The following is a 21,039-nucleotide window of genomic DNA, read 5'->3' as shown; positions in this document are numbered from 1 at the left end:
ATCTGTTGTCCAATGTCTGTTTCTTTGCCCACTCTAACCTTTTCTTTTTGATTTTCTGTTTCAAAAGTGGCTTTTTCTTTGCAATTCTTCCCATAAGACCTGCACCCCTGAGTCTTCTCTTTACTGTTGTACATGAAACTGGTGTTGAAAGGGTAGAATTCAATGAAGCTGTCAGCTGAGGACATGCGAGGCGTCTATTTCTCAAACTAAAGACTCTAATGTACTTATCCTCTTGTTTAGTTGTACATCTGGCCTTCCACATTTCTTTATGTCCTTGTTAGAGCCAGCTGTCCTTTGTCTTTAAAGACTGTAGTGTAGACCTTTGTATGAAATCTTCAGGGGTTTTTTTGGCAATTTCAAGCATTGTATAGCCTTCATTCCACAAAACAATGATTTTATATGAGATTAATAAATGATGAGATTAATAAATTATATGAGATTAATAAATGATGAGAGAATTCTAATTTTTGGGTTAACTATCCCATAAAATGTATGCAAGTGTGGTTTGATTATATTTGCTTATTTAACTAAATTAATGCTTAAAACATTTGCTTAAAAAACGAAATTAATCACAGTCAAAATGTATTTTGGAGGGTAGAATTTACAAAAAATATTTTAAATTAAAAGGGTGTTTGAAACCAACATACAAAACCTCTAATAGAGAAAACTCTGCAAGGTTTATTGTAATTGTAAAAATGACAATAAAACAGACTTCGACTTTGACACAATGTGTGTGACTGTACAGTCTTGAGCACAAAAGACAACCGAGGACAAAATAACCTAGTCAGAACCTTCTTGTGTGTGTGTGTGTGTGTCTGTTCTGGTCTGCAGTATGTACAGTATGTGGGTCATGTGAATGGGTCGGATGTCCTCTATCCCAGTACACTCACATTCTTTCATTATTCAACATGACCATTTATCACACACTGAGAGCGCATCAGCACCCTGAGGTCTTGAAATGTGTCTCAATGGTGTACGATCTATGGATGAGGGCCACACATGGAGGAAGAGAAAGAACAAGGAGCTAAGATAGAAAAAAAGTGGAGAGAAGGAAGTAGAGAGAGAGAGACAGAGCAGATCTGGCTGACTGAATGGTTTCCAGATGTGTGAATGGTAAACAACTGGTTTGTCATGAGGGCATAAAACATTTGTGGCATTCAGAATCTCTAAATGAAAATCTCAGAGCCCTCCAGAACCATGACAAGAACACCGACATGCATGGATAGATTCACTTACACAAACGTGCATGCAAACACATACTGTGCATGGTTTATTGCTGCTTTATGTCTGATATCTATAATTCAGTATTTCTAGAAGCTTAAAAGTAGCAAAGAGCTGAAGACAAATGAAAATATGCTTTATATGCTTTGAAGTGTGTCAATTTTTGCTCTTTGTCAGAACAAAATGTCCCAACACTACATTATGGGAATCAGCCAACAGTCCAGTTGAGGAAATGGCTTAGTATACTAAATAATGTCTTAATGAAAATCTAAATATACAAAAAGATTTGTGAGAGGATTTAGGGTTTGGGTTAGGGGGATAGAAAATATCATTCACAAATCAGAACAAAAAACAATGATAGGCTTTGAAAAGTCCCCATCATGACAGAAAAACTTTTGTGTGCATGTACATACGCACACATATTTTGGGGACAAAAACTGTCCAGAAAAGTGAGCTAAATCTGACAAAACCTCCATTTGAGGACATTCAGGGCCATTTTCACTGAAAATCTGATTAATGAATAAAGCAAATGTTGTTTTGTTTTTATTTAAAGGTTCGGTCACATGTACCGTGGGTGAAATACAGTCATCTCAATGGAAATTCAGGAATTTTACCCGAAGTGCTTCTGGTGATGAAAGGTGTGGTTAAAGTCAGGTTAAGCTAAACAAAAGAGAGCTAAAATCTGTGTTCCAGTGAGGCATTTACAATGGAAGTAAATGAGGCCAATCCTTAAAAGTTAAAATACTCACTGTTTTAAAAGTATTGCCACAAGACTAAACAATATGCTTGTTAATATGATTTTAGTCTGATAAAATCACTTATTAACCTTTTCTGTGTAAAGTTATATATAATTTTACAGCTCAAATTTTAGTTTTAACATAAGCTTTATCCTCCTGAGACCTGAGCGTGACTGCTGTGTGCATTTTCTATTTCCCTTTTTTATTTGTAACTAGTAGCCCCTAATAATTTTTTTAAAAATTATTATTATTATTATTATTATTTTGAAAAGCAAATAGTTTTATAAAATGGATGTCCTCATATGGGGACAGCAGGATTAAGTTTTAAATAATACCAAGCTATAGAAAGTCAGATTTTTTTTTTTTTTTTTTTATCAAATTGTTTATTATGTTTGCAGCAGTGCTGGTTATTCAGGTTTTTGAGGTGTTACAGACATTACAGCTGATTTTTTGTAATGCACAAATTAAAAAACGATATGAATAAAAATTATTTGACTTGATTTGACTTAGGTTACAACGTTTTTTTTTTTGTTTTTTTTTTTTTTTTTCTACTGGCAACACAATTTCAATGTTCTCTCTTTGCACAGTCAAGCAAACAAGTGCATTTTACCAATCAAAAATTAGCATAATTCTGATTCAAAGTAATGACTAGCATCATCTAATCACTGCCAACCATGTTAAAATAAAATTTAGCATTATAAATCCTGAATCTAAGCTGAAATTGAACTTTTGACTAGAAGTTTGGAGTGTATGCACTTAGCTGTATAGGAAATCTATAGGATGCTCCTTTGCTACCTATTAAGTGAGTGACTTAACCTCCAGTGAGATGTCTGTCTGCACTGGTCTCAGAACAGTTTGAAATGCACCTTAATTTTCATCCTAACTCCGTATACAGCCTCTGAAAGCAACATTTTCCATTTTTGGAAAGCACCCATTAATTCTCAATATGATAATACACACTGAGCATAGGATTTCTACGGCGGAAAAAAGCCCTGCGGTCAATGTGTTAAGTAATGTGCCATTTCGTGATAAATCAAAGACATTTTCAAAATATCAGATAAAACTAGAGTCTATAAACAGGTTTCAATGTAAAAACTTAATGAGGTTTCTTCCCAGATCTAGTTTTCTTGCCGTTTCCCCCAAAGACAAACTCCAGAGTGATCGGTGCCATGTTGTTTTGTCACATGACTCGGTCAAACATTTAAACCTTTAATGACATCCCAGGGTGTCCTGAACTGAAATCTGTTATACAAAAGCAAATACAAAAAATTATGTACGCACACGAGGATGTGGGGTTTCACAAGGTTATTAGAAGACTTTAGTGCTTTTATAAAGTGATAAGCTTTACTTTTTGTTGTAATCAACATTATGCCACAAATGCTTTTAAGAGTATCTTAAGGGGTCTTGCCAACAGAAGCTGGTTCCTACATTCAAAAATAGTTAGACAGAGCGCAATGAAATGGAATAAAAGGCAGGTGTCTCGAGACACATTTTTTTAAAAGTTGAACTTTATATTTTACAAAATGTGGCACTCATGGCATGAGACACTGAAAAAAGCAGAGAGATGCATTGCAATGGTCAAATACTTCCATCTATTGCATTCTTACATAGACTAACAATTAAAAAATATTGCAGATGGACACTTATATGAACACCCCATTAGTGAGTGGGTTAGGGTTAGTTTACAGTAATTAGAAAATGTGTGTGTGTCATTCAAGTGTCTTATCCAGATCAAGGGTTTTCAAACTGGGGTCCGGGAACCCCTAGGGAGCCATAAGGGGGTGCTAAAAATTTCAGAGGAAAAAAAGTAAAGAAACACTTGACATTTATTACCGTTTCATTCTGCTTTCTAAAAGACTGGTCGAAAATCATGAGGTTAATCATGATTATTTTAGTCTATTGGCAGCCATAGTTCAATAAAAATAGATCTACAAGAAAAAAAAACATTTTTTTTAAAATAAAAAAAAGAAAAAAGTGTTCATCTCTCCTTCTCTGTAACATACATATTTCCAATTATAGTTTGTATTTGTGTTGTATCTTTCTAGGGAGTTTCTCCTCGACACCAGCTCTGGTTTGCTCACTGGGGGTTGTAAGGCAAAAAAAAAAAAAAAAAAAAAAAAAGCTGCTTTATTTCACAATATTTATTGTGAAAAGCATGAAACAAATACATTTGAATTTAACTAAAAAAAAATTCTCTTCAGGTCTACATCTAACATTACTTTATTACTGTGTAAAAAAGATATGCTGTCAACTTAATTCAATGTAAATATTTTCCAGATAATATTCTATATTATACATTAAAAAAATATAACTGCCTTTATATTTTAGGAAGGATGTCCCTCGCAAGAGGATCATCATGATTGGGGGTCTTTGGCATTAAAAAAGTTTGAAAACCCCTGGTCCAGATGAACATGACACATGCTCTGTCATGTACATACGTTCGACTGAAGAAGCTAATATGACACCATTAACGACAGAAAGAGAGAGGGAGATAGAGAAAGACTGTAACATCCGTGAGTCTATATGTGCAGTATTTATTCTCTCTGTATGAGTTTTGCTACATATATTTAGAGGGCACATTCCCAGGCTGGGCGTTGGGATTCTCTCCTCCACTGTTTTCCACACAGAGCTCACAGGAGGCCCTTTGTTCCTGCTCCAGGCTGTGGGGGACCCATATCCAGCACAGCGGCCCCAGAGAGAACTCCCAGCATTCTTCCGCAGTCCGACCCCTTCCGCAAGCCCAGAGGTAACCACTGTTCTGTGCCACACCACAACTCACTCTGGCCCTGTCTATTTATGTCTACTTCTAGCTACCTCTTTCTGGCCAACACAGTTTTAGTTTCCTCTGTCAGGACACAAAATATACACCTGAAACACCTACCCAGGTCTAACCAGGCATAATGACACCAGTAGTGTATGTCACCGGTCCTACTCGACCCACCCCAAGCCGGAATCAAACCGGCGATCCCGGCATGGGAGTCGGACGTGCTAAGGAGGCTATAAAAGCCATGGCCTCTAAGTTTGGTCGCTAGTGCATCTCTTAAAGTGCACCTATTATGGTTTTTAAATGTGCCTAATTTTGTTTTAAAGGTCTCATACAATAGATTTACATGCATCAATGGTCAAAAAACACTTTAATTTGCTCATAATTTAAATTGCAGCATTACCTTTTTTTCCCCGTGTTTCAAACGACTCGTTCAATGATCCGTTCTAAAGGATTCATTCTAAACTCCTCCTTTCAGAGAGCCTACTCTGTTCTGATTGGTCAGATGTCCCAGGCTGCTGTGATTGGTCTACCGCTTACAGCGCGTGTAGGAAAGGAAACGCCCACTACCATATCCGAGTTTCAGCTCTGTTTGAAAAAATGTCTGTTTTACCTTATCGAGTCCAATAGTGAGCCAAGTCCAATAGTGATACATCGGAAGTTCAACCCGAATCACCATTGCAAGCACGACGAGAACAGGACGTTTCTCAGTGGTAAGTTTATATGTAGTTTGACAGTAACGTGAGTTAGCCGGTTAGCAGAGGCTAACAGCCTGCACTGGCTGTACAAGTAAACAGACCAGAGGCGGGTTTTTTGTTACCAAATTACGTAGGTTAGTACAGGAAGTAAGTCTGGAATTACTAACGACTCGTTTCAGGTGTTCAGAATCGGTTCTTTCTTTTGGGTGTCAATAACTCCATATTTCGTGCACTTTGATTTTTGAAATTTTGCAGACTTTTTTACATTCACAAACAGCTATATAACACACTACATGAAAGGTAATATTTGAAAAACCATAATAGGTGCTCTTTAAGGCCAGGAGAGTGAGGTTTACACACTGCACAGCTATTATGTACCAGCTGGCTACCGTTACACGTAGCCAGAAACCTTTGGGAGGGTGAGCCAAGAGGAATTATCGATTGCATGAGATCTTTAAATTTTTTTGTTATTTATTTAAATTTTATTTTTTTAAGATTAAAAGTTTAGCTAATTGTTTCAAGGAGGGAATTTAAGACATTTAGCTACATATTACATGCGCAACATATGGATATACACATATAAATGGGGATTCGGGGGATTTACCCTAGACATTTTTAAACATGTAAAAACAGAATGGACATTTTAACCACAGAATGGACCCTTTTTTTTTTTGTTGTTCTTTTTTCTTTTTTCATTTTTTTATTCCCAGCAAAATTTGCTGCCATGTTTTTGGACGGATGAAAATGTCAGATAAAAATGATGGAAATGGGTAATACTCTCGATGTCTCCACTATGGTTTACTGTCAATAAAAGAAAAAAAAAAAATCTCCAAACGTGTCACTGCATTGCAACTCTGCTCTTATTAAAGTGGGGGTGAGATGACTCTACTGCGATAGCGTGGTAAGTGAGAAAAAGCATAAAGGAATCAAGTTCAGAGGTGGAGAAAAAATATTCTGAGCTATCTACATCTGTGACTGTTTCCCGAAGTTATGACATATACAATTCATAGCAATAAATTCATGCACATGATATTTGGAAATAATATCATTTTATTTTAGTCGAATGGGAAAAGACTGAAAAACAATAATCAAAACGAATTTATTTCAGAGTAGCTTGTTTATGCCATCACAAGCTGCTTTGGTGTAATGAAAAGTAGTTATGGTCATTAGCTGGTCCAATAGTTGACAGCTGAACTACCAGCTGGTAGACCTGGCTTCTTTCTGAGTATTTTTGTCTTGTTTTCCAGTAAAAGTATCGAAACATTCTTAAAAGAAGATAAATTTACTTGAGAAGCAAAATGGCAAACATATGTTATCTTGTTTTCAGAGAAATTTAAAAAAAAATTAATAATGTTTAAGTTCATATCAAGAAAAATAAAAACTATTTGCCAATGGGGTAAAGCTTGACCGCCTTAAGCTGGTAGGGTTTTCCAGTAGGTTACCAATCATAGGTGAAATCAAATCCATCAATAATGAAGGCTGGGACGCTTTGAACAGAATCAGGGAAAACAGAGAGATTAGAAACTGTGTTCATACCTACAGTATACTTCTGTGAATATGTTTCTTTCAAACACACCAAAGTGTTATGAAAATCATGTATTGGGTCTGTTTTGTATCTCGCTGGCAGACAGACTTTTCTGTTGGAAGCACTGATCGTTAGGCTGAATTTCAAAGACTGATTAATTAATCCAATAAAAGAACAAAAGCAGGAGTGAGAGAAGAAGAAAGACAGACAGAAACAGGGATGAAGAAATATAACTCGTTTTGGACTACAAATGAGAGAGTGTTTTTACTGGAAAGCTCCACTGCATGTAAACACAGGAGAGATCACAGCTCTATATGCTGCTTAAAGTCAACATTAAATCGAAATTGGCCTGAAATACTTTCATTATACATTTTTATGGTCTTATTGTGACTGTCTCAACAGTTAACTTTTTTTTTTTTTTTTAAAGGACAAAAACTTTTTTGTCTGCATAATCTTTCATCAAAATATAACAACGTGCCGTGCCTTTAAAATGACTACTTTTCGGCTGACATCACCAAGACCTTTAGTTCAAGCCCTCTCCTCTAGCAACCATATAGTGATCAGGGATCCTGATCACCCTGTCGGGGTTAATTTGCAATAACAACTGGCTGACTGTACATTATCCCTTACTGGACTAACTTGGTCTAGTAATGTACCCTGACTATGTAAAAACCATAGTATTTGAATATGGTAATTAATCAAGTACTACAGTATTTATCAGTGAATCTCAACTGGTGGGTGATGACCAAAAAGTGGGTTGCAGGTCTGTTATGATAACCACAGTGGGGAAAATGCAATACTACTGTAAATGCAAGTCATAAAATGTAACCTAACACATAATTGTGCACATTTAGGATGGCAAAGCAAATAGGCCTCTCGACTGGAAAAATGCTAGTAAATACTAATACTAATAGAATATTTGACCCAGCATTTATTCCAAATGTCAGGCTTGTAAATCATACTTCTACTGTAGTTTCCTATTCATATTGCCTATGTCATATTAATAATTGTGCATAATTTTGGGCCTTTGCCGTTAATGATAATATTATTTCAATGTTTAACCAAGGACATTTTTGTTTACTTCAGCCCAGTCAATGGTACTGTGCTGGGTCACGACACTCCAATGAAACACCAGTTTAAAACCACTGCTGTCCATCATGGTACTGCCAAAGTACTCCTTTGAAAGGGCATGAATACAGAAAAGAACTAGATGATGTTCCTATCTGTCTTTCCCTATTTCTTTCTCTCTTCCACTGTGGTGTTGATGGCCAGCATTTTGGTTTGTTGCTACAGCGATTGATGGAAGGCGGGGCAACCACAATTGCATATTCTGCTGATGTAGCTTAGGAAGTGATGCCAACAGGGAAATTAAATACAGATTGTTGTTTGCCATGTGACCTTCCTGAGTAAAAAAAGAGTAAGAGAGATTGATGGATGTGAAAGTAAAAGATAGACACAGACCCACAAACACCATAAAACAGCCTTGGCTCTGCTGGACAAACCTCAAATCACACAGAGACGTGGGAGGCAGGAGGAGAAAACTAAAAAATCAGAGCGAAAACTTGGCATCTTCTGACTGTTAATGCAAAAGCACTCTTTTTGATGGGTAATTTCTGCTGCACTAGAATCACCAAGCAGAACTGCATATCCAGTATAATGGTTGTTGTCAGACAGGTTTCCTGAATACTCGCCCTGTCTGCAATTTGTCAGAAAACAAAACAGATTACCACGCCCCCAAACTCACTCCACTGGCTGAGAAAATGTTGCTGTGTTGGGCTGGTCAAACAAACAGAACGCATTTTTTAAAAGTGCCACAGAGTCACATTATTTATACTTTTATTACAACTTAGTTGTCCCTGGAAACGTAGGAGACAGTTCACCATATCAAGAAAGTGAATGGGAACTGAGGCTTTTATTCTGACTAACATCTCCTTTTGCATTCCATGGAGAAAATAAAGTTATTCAGGTTTGGAATGACATGAGGGTGAGTGTGAGTGTGATGACAGAATTTTCATTTTTGGATGAACTGTTCCCAAAGTAATTTGTTATTGGTCATTAGAGTGAGTTATCATTTGAAGCATGAAAGCAGAGCCAAACATCCATTTTCAAAGTAAACATTTATCTCTGAGGGCGACAGATTTGTTATAAATCTATTAGGAGTCAGTCAGCACGACCCAGAGGTGATTTCTGGTTAATGGAGGAGCATATGGGTGTGTCTGGCTTTTCCATCTGCACTTTCCTGAATTAGTATTTGCAATGATGTGTTTCTTTGTTCTTTGAGATCACATACACATGCACACTAGAGGTCTGCTACCAGACCCACCCAGATGGGACCTGACTAATCATCAGATTTTCATTGCATTTGGATCAGTCTTTCATGTATTGTATGACTTTGGGTTGGTGTTGGGTTTGACTTTGCAATTAATCAAAAATAAATAAAAATCAGTGTATTCTTTTATTATTATTATTAACATGCTTTGATATTAAAATAATGTGTAACGTGCAAATTTCTTAGGCTGTGTTCATACGACACATATATCCAATTAGCTTTTTAAATTCGATATTTGGGATGACTGTACACACTTTCAGTTTGTAAGTGATTAAATCAGATCCGTGACTAACTATCATTGTGTGAAAAAAGAGGACAACAAATTTTGCCTGAACATTTTGCCTCATGTCCATCAAGACAACTCATAAGACCCATCAGATGACGTACACTTCGGAGGCATTACTGTAAATTCATGCATATGCTGTGACCTAAACCACTTATTCATCATTTAATACAGTGAATGCCACATGTGAGCTTAATTGAATGAATTCAGACACAGCTATAAACACTGCTGCACTTTGTGTAAGTTAAGGTCCCATCACAGTCACGGCGAAGTGGTTTTTCACTTCGTCGCTCAGAGTAAAACAAAATGGTTGCAACAGCTGAGCAGCAACGTTCTCTTTGCGAACATTCAGACAACTGCCATGCTGCAGGGAGAAGCGTTTAGAGGTACACTGAAATATGATGAAGCTCAAGACTACATGTAAAACATCAACTAAAATGACTTTCAAATGTATCAATGACTTTATGCCTTATTCTATGAGTATAAATCGCACGAGATCAGCAAAAGAAGCTGTTTTAACTACTCGATGATGATTTAAAGAACTATATATGCATTAGATAATGTGTAATTTAGAATGTTTACCTTGTCCCTTACACACTGTTATTGTAATTTATGATGACACTGTTACTTCTGCAAACATGGGTGTATAAAAGAGTGTTAATGGGTAGAATACAGACAAAAGAATGATGATAGGCATATCTTTCTTTGGGCAGATGTGTGAATGGATTTGTCAAAAATTCCATGATGTTCTTTGAAAATGTCTCTATGTGAACGATCATACAAATGTCGGAAAGTTTGCACCAGCTCGCTAATAATTCTGCACATTCGTGTGTTCATGTTGGCTGATCTTAACTGAATGAATGGGAATTAGCTGTCGGCCTCAAAGTAGGTGGAGCTCCAAGTAACAGCCAGTAAGAAGTTTTCCTCAAAGTTCGCCCTGGCGACCTGTTACGAACCACCAAAACAAACTCAAAAATGCCTTTGTTTTGGCCAGATTTATTTTAATGACGCCAAACTTGTTCTTTCTTTCTTTCTTTCTTTCTTTATCTGAAATCTGATCTGATCTTAAAGTCAGAGCAGTGAAAATCTATGTGTCTGGGTTTACTTGCTTAGAGATTATGATTTCAGATTGAGTTCTTAAAATTAGACAGTATTGATTGGGTTGAAGGGTTTCGCTTACAGGCTTCTCTTACCTTTTCACAACATCGTCTCCGCTCCAACATGTGAGCTCGTCTACGCCTATCTCTCCATCACACAGCGTCTCCGGAAGAATGGAGAAGAAGGACTTATATCGCGAGATGTACCCCATAAACTCCCTAAAATGCAAACAAACATAAAAACAACACACACAGAACATGAGTGATGGGACTTAATCGCAAAGTTTTCAAAAGCAAGGTTTTCCTGAGGTTATAACCTGAGGAAGTTGCATTGTGTATATACTGTGTGTGTGTGTGTGTGTGTGTGTGTGTGTGTGTGTGTGTGTGTGTGTGTGTGTTTGCTGACTGTTAGGGAGGGGCAACCGTAAATATCATTATGAGTCACATCCTCAGTGAGGAACCAATCAGTCATCTTGAATTTACCATCACATTAGCTGTTCTGAATAGCAAACTACTCCAAACTAGCTTGCTAATTCTGAAATATCAAAATAGTCAAGTCAACTTTATTTGTATAGCATTTATCACAATACATATTGTTTCAAAGCAGCTTTACAGAAAATCATGCATTAATGTCTTAAATATGGTGGCCCAAGGGTGCACAACACAACAAAATTAGCAGAGCAAATAAATGCTGGAAACAAAAGGGAATTAAGCCACAGCACAACAAAATGAAAGAGACAGTTCACCCACAAATGAAATTTCTCTCATCATATACTCAACCTCATGCCATCACAGATGTTTATGACTTTCTTTTTTAGAAGATTATTTTTAGCTAATGGTATCATACTCTCCAATACGCATTCATGAGGGGGTCCAGTTAATGCTGCCTCTCACGTGACATAAGTGTGCTGGCATGTTCAAATGAAGCAAAACCAATGAAGCTTGTGCATAGCATTCTCTTGTAAACAAATCAAGCTGCACTTCCAGTTGTATCGCATCAGTTCTCGAGTGAACATGCCAGTGTGCTTACATCACACGCGAGGCAGCGTGAACCGATTCCCCTCATGGATGCGCATTGGAGAGCTACCGGAATTAAACAATTATAGTGAAAAGAACTTAAATACTGATCTGTTTCTCACCCAAAGCGATTGTATCGATTTAGAAGACATTAATTTAACCACTGGAGTCTTTTTGGAATACTCAATTCTGATTGAGTATTTGCTTTAAAGTGCTGATCACCATTCACTTGCATTGTATGGACCTACAGAGCTGAGATATTCTTCTAAAAATCTTAGTTTGTGTTCTGCAGAAGAAAGAAAGTCATACACATCTGGGATGGCATGAGTGTGAGTAAATGATGAGAGAGTTTTCATTTTTGGGTGAACCAGCCCTTTAAGACACAAAAAAAAAAAAAAAATCTTTATTTTATTTTATTTTTATTTTATTTATTTACTTTGCTAGTTTTGTTGTGTTGTGCACCCCATGGCCACCGTACAAATGGACTCAGGTCCTCATCAAATGTGAAATGTGAAAACACCATAAACGGTGAGAATATAATTGGGTGTTGATGGGTAAAACAAAGGCAGGGCTAACAAATATTACCCAAGGAAAACACAAACACACACACACACACACACACACACATCCCTTTTCTCCTACAATCTGATACATGCCCACTTTTAGGAGATATATTCAAAAACAAGAACCAGTGGTGGCCCGTCAGAGGTGGCCAAGGAGGGTGAGCCTCCTCAGTAATTTATTTTAAATGAACATAACGTTTGTTAAGGCTCTGGGTTACTGACTAGATGGTCAGGGGTTCAAGCCCCAGCACCGCCACAATGCCACCGTTGGGCCCTTGAGCAAGGCCCTTGACCCCATCTGCTCCAGGGGCGCTGTATCATGGCTGACCCCGCGCTCTGACCCCAGCTTTGCTGGGATATGCAAAAAAAAAAAAAAAAGAATTTCACTGTATATGTGCAAATGTATAATGTGTGATAAATAAATAAAATTAAAAAAAAATTTTTTTAAATTAATTAAAATTAAATTAATTATATCTCAGAAGCCTTTAATGGAAAAAATACATATTTTTTAAACACGATAGGCCAGGTGAGTTTTTTTATTTACTGTATGAATTGGATGTCAGAGAAGGTTGAAGGCATAAAGACTCTTGTCATTAGTAAACTGACCAATCAAAATGGATATTCAAATAATACAACATCATCTGCTTCCGTTCAAAAAGCTTACGAAAAAGGCAAAATGGAGGCCAAATTAAATTTACCTCCTTTCACATTTATAACCAATCGTTATCAGAGGTTTCAGAGGAACCATTCGAGCCAATCAGCTTTCGGTATCACGTTAATGCGTCATCAAGCTGGCTTAAGGTTAATGTGACAGGTGAAGAAAAACTTCAAAATGTGCCAAAACATCGATGGAATAAAAGTTATTGGAAAGATCTAAAAACACGTGAAAGACTGAACAGCAGGAGCATACTATATATACATTCGACTCAATGAAGTAGTGGAGGATGGAGTTCCTCTACACATACTGTATTAGGTGACTCCATTCATTTATAAATGTTTGCATTAATCACAGTCTGTAGGTGGCACAGCATGAGTTGTTCCATTAGTTTACTGCATTGACAAGTGTTGGGTTGGTGATCGGAAAGATTACATGGTTATCAAGACTATTTTAAGACATCAGGGAGAGGAGATCTTCTGTGTATGGCAGCAGAATTGCCAGCAAAAAATAAATAAAAAAAAAACATAATAAAACATGATATTTAAACCCACTGCAATCTTTTATAGGTTTGATCTTTTTAAGAATTATTTCAATCTTGTCTCCCCGGAAAATTCCCTCACGGACTGTCACTGATAAGAAGATTTTTTAGTAAATGTAGTCATGCTTACCGTGCAACTTTTTTCAGACTTCTGCCTCTATTGCTCTTAGAGGATTTCAGAGGGAGTGAACTAAGGATGGTCATCCCCCCCCCCCCCCCCAAGTGTAAGACATTGGAACAGTCCAGAGGAGGAGGAGGCAAGCAGTTGGGAGGGGAGAGCGATGGAAGAAACCAAGGGAAAATGGGGGAGGGGGTGGTGAGACAGGGAGAGAAAAGTTATGACTCTGGAGAAAATAAAAAAAAAAGTCACTCATGCACATGCTAAATCAAAACATGGAGGATGGATAACATTACAGTAATACAGCTCAACAGGGACCGCTCACTTTTCAGCAGCCTGGGTTCCGGAAGTTTTTTTGCCATTCATTTTTAAGTCATAATGACTATACTGCAACCATTATTTTTGACAACAGCCCCAACCCCTTTCATTTCAATGCACGGAAATGAGTGGCCAGGATATTCTGATGAATATAATGAATATAATAAGAAATAATGTCGTGCAGGTTTGGAACAAAATGAGGGTAAGTAAATGACTGAATGTTTGATTTTGGATGAACCATCCCTTTAATAACCCTGGAGCTCATGTTCGTTCTTTCTAAAAAGGTTTGAGCATTATTGTAAAAAAAATAATTTCTCTATTGAGATTTTAAATGGCCTCTTTACTTCCAGAACCCTCCTATTGAGCTCTATTATTCTTGTTGATGTAGGTCCAGTATGGACATAAAAAGACAGTCTGGAGTATTACATCACGATGTTAATTGTGTAATGTATTGTATTGTTGTGCACCTTGTGTTTTGACCTTATAATCAAATAAATTAATAGCACTTCAAACTGGTGTACACTCACATGAGAAGATCGCATGACCAGCCGGATACAACTCGCTATACCTCAACAGTCCCTATAATTGACCGTTTTCACTCGGGAATAATTTAATCATGGCTCAATGTGAATAGCGCATTTCTAAAATGGCTCTGATTACAGAAGTTTTGCTCCTGTGTGTTGCTAAATCACACTGCCGCAAGGTGTCAGTGCAACATGAACAAAAAATTACTGAGTGCATCTTTAATTATTGTTGTCTTAACTTGCCGGTCAGAGCATTTTCCAGGCTCTTGGTGCAGAGAGATGATGTCATTCACACGGTGATGAGTGTTTGCTATCCTCTCCTACCCACTCTAACTCTGCACACCGGAAAAAGGGCCTCTAATCCATTTATCTCTCTGTTCCAGCAGGCAACAACCTCAATGCCAGTTACAGCACTACTCTTGCCAGCCTACCATTTACTCATAGGGATCCAAAGTAGCCATGAGTGGTCTGAAGATTCTTAAAGAAATGTTCCAGGTTTAATTCAAGTTAAGCAAGTTAAGCTCAATCAATAAGACAGCATTTGTGACATAACGTTGATTGCCACAGTTGTGTCAGCAGAGTGGGAGACCCGGGTTTGGATCCCGCGTTGAAATCAGGAAGTAATCACATTTGTATAATCAGTGATGAGCACGATTTGGAGGTTGCATTTTTCCCTCTAAAATTATGTGTTTACTCCACTGATGGTTAGGTTTAAGTTTGGGTGTTGGGTTGGGGGGTTTCAAATTTCAGTTAGTACAGATCGATTTTAGCTTAAGAAAAGTAAACCTACTGTTTCTGATTTCACTGTGAGATCACTCTGTAACTTGTATTGAACAGGAAGATTCCTTCAATTAAATTTCCTATAACACATTTTTATCAGGGTCTTCAAGCCACTTACTCAAGGGGTCAATGTGTCGGTTTGACCAAAGCATGTGGATATGTTAACACATTTACACACTTGTGTGTCTGAGTGTCTTGGTCAGCTCTGCAAGGGATCATAGGCCTAGCACATCAATTTTTAATAGATATGCACAATAAATCCAAGATCATATCGGTATCAGCCGATATTAGTGCTTTAATTATCGGTATTGATCTGGTTAGACTGATGGAAGCAGATAATATCAGGGAATATTTTTAATACTTTCTTTCTATGGCAGGTACTCCGCTGTACATTTTACAGGGTTCACACATCTTTTGAGTGATGAATTTCCCTGAATTTTCCAGCCATTCGTGATTACTGGACAAGGATTTTTTAAAATGTAAGTATAACTACAAAAATGTATATTCACTATAAAAATCCAGAGATCTAACCTGTGAAGATGTGCCAACATTCCAATCTTTTCGGCTCCTGGAACATCCTGTGAGCTGTTAGTAGGTGGAAGTGTGACTGCAGTAAATGGAAACGTCCTGACTGTGGTGGATGACGCATTTGAAGAGTGACCACATACCTTATCCACCTGAGAGATAGAGAGAGAGAGAGAGAGATAGAGAGAGAGAGAGAGAGAGAGAGAGAGAGAGAGAGAGAGAGAGATGATGATGATGGTGATGATGATGTTTAGTTCCCTCAGGAAAATAGAAAGGATGGCGTAAGTATGTGTGAGTAGAATAAAAAGGTAACAGATCATATTAAAGCTATGGATGATTTGATAAAGATAGAAAGTCAAGTCAAGTCATTTTTATTTATATAGCGCTTTCACAATACACATTGTTTCAAAGCTGCTTTCTACTTAAAGTCCCCAATGAACAGCTTCATTAATACACTTCATTAAAATAATGATTTGAAGTCTCTGTCTTTAAGACAAGAGGGTTGTTTGTGTTTCTGACCGTGTGCGTTAGCTAAATCTGACAAAACCTACATTTAGGGACATCCAGGATGCTCTCAAATGCAAAAATTATTCATAAATAAGAATAATAAAGAAATAAATGAAAACTTTTTAAAATATACACTGGGGGCCAAAAGTTTGGAATAATGTACAGAGTTTGCTGTTTCCGAAGGAAATTGGTACTTTAATTCACCAAAGTGGCATTCAACTGATCACAATGTATAGTCAGGACATTACTGATGTAAAAAACAGCACCATCACTATTTGAAAAAAGTCATTTTGATCAAATATAGTCAGGCCCCATTTCCAGCAGCCATCACTCCAACACCTTATCCTTGAGTAATCATGCTAAATTGCTAATTTGGTACTAGAAAATCACTTGCCATTATATCAAACACAGCTGAAAGCTATTTGGTTCATTAAATAAAGCTTAATATTGTCTTTGTGTTTGTTTTTGAATTCCCAAAATATGCAATAGATTGGCATGTCTTAAGGTCAATAATATGTCAGAAATGGCCAAAAAGAAACAGCTTTCTCTAGAAACTCATCAGTCAATCATTGTTTTGTGGAATGAAGGCTATACAATGCTTGAAATTGCCAAAAAACTGAAGATTTCATACAAAGGTTTACACTACAGTCTTCAAAGACAAAGGACAACTGGCTCTAACAAGGACAGAAAGAGATGTGGAAGGCCCAGATGTACAACTAAACAAGAGGATAAGTACATCAGAGTCTCTAGTTTGAGAAATAGATGCCTCACATGTCCTCAGCTGACAGCTTCATTGAATTCTACCCGCTAAACACCAGTTTCATGTACAACAGTAAAGAGAAGACTCAGGGGTGCAGGAAGCGTGGGGTGAAATGTCACCTGAGTATCTGGACAAACTGACAGCTAGAATGCCAAGGATATGCACAGCTGTCATTGCTGCACGTGGAGGATGTTTTGATGAGAACTCTTTGAAGTAGTTTAAGAAGTTCTGAATTTTTTTAAAAAATTGTAGTAGTAATTTTTCACATTATTAATGTCCTGACTCTACATTGTGATCAGTTGAATGCCACTTCGGTGAATAAGGGTGTGTTCACACTTGGCAGGTTTGGTTCGATTAAAACAAATTAAACCACTGGAGTCACGTGGATTACTTTTACATAGTGCTGCAACAACTGATCGATAATAAGCGATAATGAAGATCATCAACAATGAATTTCATTCTCAATTATTTGGATATACACAGTGTGCATGGGGAAGCTCCGTCAGTGACGTCCAAGTAAAAAAATGCGTTGAATGACAACTCGTTAAAAAAAGTTGGATACAAGTTAAAGCGGAAAAAAAACAACCCAAGTTGTCTAGCGCAGGGGAGCACTTTATGTTAAATACTTCGAAGAAGATCACGAGCATACACTTTAATGTGGAGCGATTGCTACGTCTGGTGCGTTAACAGAATGCTTGTGCTGCTTGACACACCTGATGCATAACTTGAATTTCACTGTTATCTTTAATGTTTTATATATAAGTGCTATGATTTCAAGGCATCTGTCTTTACCACAAACGAGTCTCCGTGAAACTTCACTGAATGAACGAGCCTTGCTTCCTTGTCAATCAAACCGATCGCAAAAGAGGAACGTAGCCCAAACATTATGATTAAACTGTGCTTTGCGGTTGAGGAATTGTGCAACATCATAACACGATTTCCATTTCTATGCAAATAATTGTGCAGTTTTCATGGATATCAGGCCGTTGTCCCAGAGGTAAAATCGGCAGGTTTTAAGTGTCATTTTTATTTATAGAGCACTATTAAAAACAACAACAGTTGACCAATGAGCAGTACATAATATCATAAAAATATAATAGAACAAAATACAGTACATGATGTACATAATATAGTACACGATGTCATGGACTGTTATAAAATACAATACAAATAATACATAACATGTAAAACAGCAGACAGCAGAAAACATAATTGGTTAAAAGCTATTGAAAAATGTATAGGCAGTTGTAGCAGTTCTAATAAAAACAGGCAGGCTATTCCAAAGCTGCGGCGCAGCTACAGCAAACGCACGGTCACCTCTTAGTTTCAGTCTAGTCCTTGGGACTGTTAATAACTTCTGGTTAAAGGACCTCAGAGATCTCACTGAGTGATGCTCATACAGGAGATCTGTGAGGTATGACGGTGCTAGACCATTTAAGGATTTATAAACGAGGAGTAGTACTTTGAAATCAATTCTGTAGCGAACTGGAAGCCAGTGTAACGAGACTAAAACAGGGGTGATATGTTCACGTTTCCTGACACCAGTCAGAAGCCTAGCAGCTGCATTCTGTACAGTTTGCAACCAGGAAAGAGATGATTGGCTAATACCCATTTGAAGTGCATTGCAATAGTCAAGCCGTGAAGTAATATAAGCATGAATTGCCCTTTCAAAATTCGTAAAAAAAAGAAAGGTCTTCACCTTGGCCAATGCTCGTAAATGATAAAAAACTAGATTTCACATCAGAATTGACTTGTTTGTCAAACTTAAGAGCATTATCAAAGAACATACCCAAATTTTTCACGCACGATTTAACATGCGGAGACAGATAACCGAAATTAAGATCAGAGGTTCTAAGGGCTTCACAGGGCCCAAACACAATGATCTCAGTCTTGCTTTCGATTCAAGTTTAAAAAATTTAAAGACATCCAAGCCTTTAAATCAGAGAGGCAGGCCAGAAGCGAGTCAATACAATTCTTGTCATGTTTCGAAGGCAGATAGATTTGGGTTTCATCTGTGTAGCAGTGAAAAAGGATATCATATTTCTTAAAAATAGACCCTAAAGGAAGCATTATAGAGAGAAAATAAAATAGGAGCAAGAATAGAGCCTTGGGGAACACCACAGATAAGTGGAGCCAAAATTCAGGAACAAACTGTGAATTGGGGGAAAATTCACAGATATTAACTGAGAAGCTCCTATTAATAAAATAGTATTGAAACCACTTCAGATCCTTTCCTTGAATACATACACATTGCTCTAAACGGGAAATCAGGACAGCATGGTCAACTGTATCAAAGGCAGCACTTAAATTTAAAAGCACAAGCAATATAGGATTACCGGAATCAGTAGTTAAAAAGACTTTTACTAGTGCTGTCTCAGTAGAGTGATATTTTCTAAAACCTGACTGATAAATGTAAAAGATTTTATTTTCGTCTAAGAAACCGTGTAATTGCTGAAGAACTAGGTTTTTAGATGGTTTCCCCTCATGTATTGTATGAGTATGTTGTCACTGCGAGAGAACCAATACACACGTTGGAAGTGCAAGAGTATATCTGCACTGCGCAAGAGAAAATTAAAGTTAACAAATGGTTGTGCTATATACTGTATATAATGCTGAATACAATGTATAATGGGTTCTGTAGGGGAATATTTGATGGTCCTGATAATCTCAAATGTGATGTCTGATTTCACTAGTAAATTTAAAGCATGGCAACATTATTTGAATGGATAAGTCATTATTTTTCTTTTTGAAAATAATATTTTGTGAAAATTACTGTAATCAGTTACAAAACTATTTTAAAACTTATAATAATAATTTTAAATATTTAGAATGTTTGTAATCAGTGACTGTAAGCTAATGCATCGAACATAAATATATTTTTTCAGTATCAAATTGTGAATTGAAACGAATCATGAGATGAAGCATAACACCCTTAATCATATATGTTTTTAATAAATAAATTTAAAAAAAATACAGGCAATAAAATTTAACTTTTTATACGATTAATCGATTAATCGAAGAAATAATTGAAGACTAAATATTTGTTAATTGCAACCCTACTTTTATGCTGCTTTTAAGTGCTTTTGGAGCTTCAAAGTTTGGGTCACCATTCACATACAATGTATGGACCTACAGAGTTCAAAAATTCTTCTAAAAATCTTTGTTACAGATTTACATCTGGCATGAGTTAGAGAGTTTTTTTTATGGAAATAAATTCCTTTAATGAAAATGTAAAAATCAAGAAAGTTTGTTAAGGTTTAAGGGATTAAATTATCATTAGCTCAGTATAGAAACAATAGAAAGTCCCCATCATGATAGTAAAACAAATGTGTGTAAAAATAAATAAATAAATAAATAAAATTAAAAAATCATTACAGACTCTTGCTGTTACACAGGATTTCTCTCAATCATTTTTCTTTATATCAACTCCTCTTTCACCTATCACTTCCTCTTTCACAACATACACTCACACACAAACACACACACACACACACAGAATTTAATCAATGGTGCTTTCATCTCACTAAAAGCTCCAACAGACGTCACCAGTCCATTAGTCAAAGTCGACCCGACTCATCTCGACGCCGATCCAATGATTACCCTCTGTTTCTGCCCTCTCCTATCAGTCACCTTTAATAATGACAATTTTATTTAGCAATGAATAAATCCTTATTTCCTGGATGATTTGTCATTGCTCTGGGAGGCGACGTGAGGGTGGAGGAGAATGAAGAGACACACTTAACAGTCTGAATGAATAACAAGGTGCATCCAGGTGCAGCCAAGTATCTGGAGAACGTTGGAGTCAGCAGGCTAACTTTTTGCAGTAATTGTGAGGGTCAATTTTTGGAGAAAAAGAATGATATATATACTGTAGGTAATCAAAACAGTGCTGATTTAGGGCTATATAGCACGACTGCAAATGTGATATTGCTTATATACAACAGTTCAATGAACAAGTAAATAAATTTTTTTTTTAAAAAATGAGGAAAAACTGAGTATGGTCACAAAAAATGCATTTGTGCGTGGAACTACTTTCTTACGCGACGGATCAGAATCTGCCATTGCTTGTTCAAACCA

General features: G+C 36.9%; 1 protein-coding gene across 1 annotated transcript in view; it reads right to left on the bottom strand.

The window, feature by feature from the left end:
• Positions 1-21,039, bottom strand: part of LOC127441219 (glypican-5-like) — a 194,242-nt gene that overhangs the window by 118,944 nt on the left and 54,259 nt on the right. Inside the window, exons 5-6 of the mRNA XM_051698394.1 lie at positions 15,702-15,847; positions 10,751-10,873 (exon numbers count right to left, since the gene is read on the bottom strand). Of these exons, the coding sequence (XP_051554354.1) occupies positions 10,751-10,873; positions 15,702-15,847 (269 nt within the window). The remainder of the gene's footprint in view (positions 1-10,750; positions 10,874-15,701; positions 15,848-21,039) is intronic.

Source organism: Myxocyprinus asiaticus, chromosome 5 (assembly GCF_019703515.2).
Source record: "Myxocyprinus asiaticus isolate MX2 ecotype Aquarium Trade chromosome 5, UBuf_Myxa_2, whole genome shotgun sequence".
In the NCBI taxonomy this organism is placed as follows: Eukaryota; Metazoa; Chordata; class Actinopteri; order Cypriniformes; family Catostomidae; genus Myxocyprinus; species Myxocyprinus asiaticus.
The sequence above is the reverse complement of the archived record's forward strand: the minus strand, read 5'-3'. Positions and strand labels throughout refer to the sequence as shown.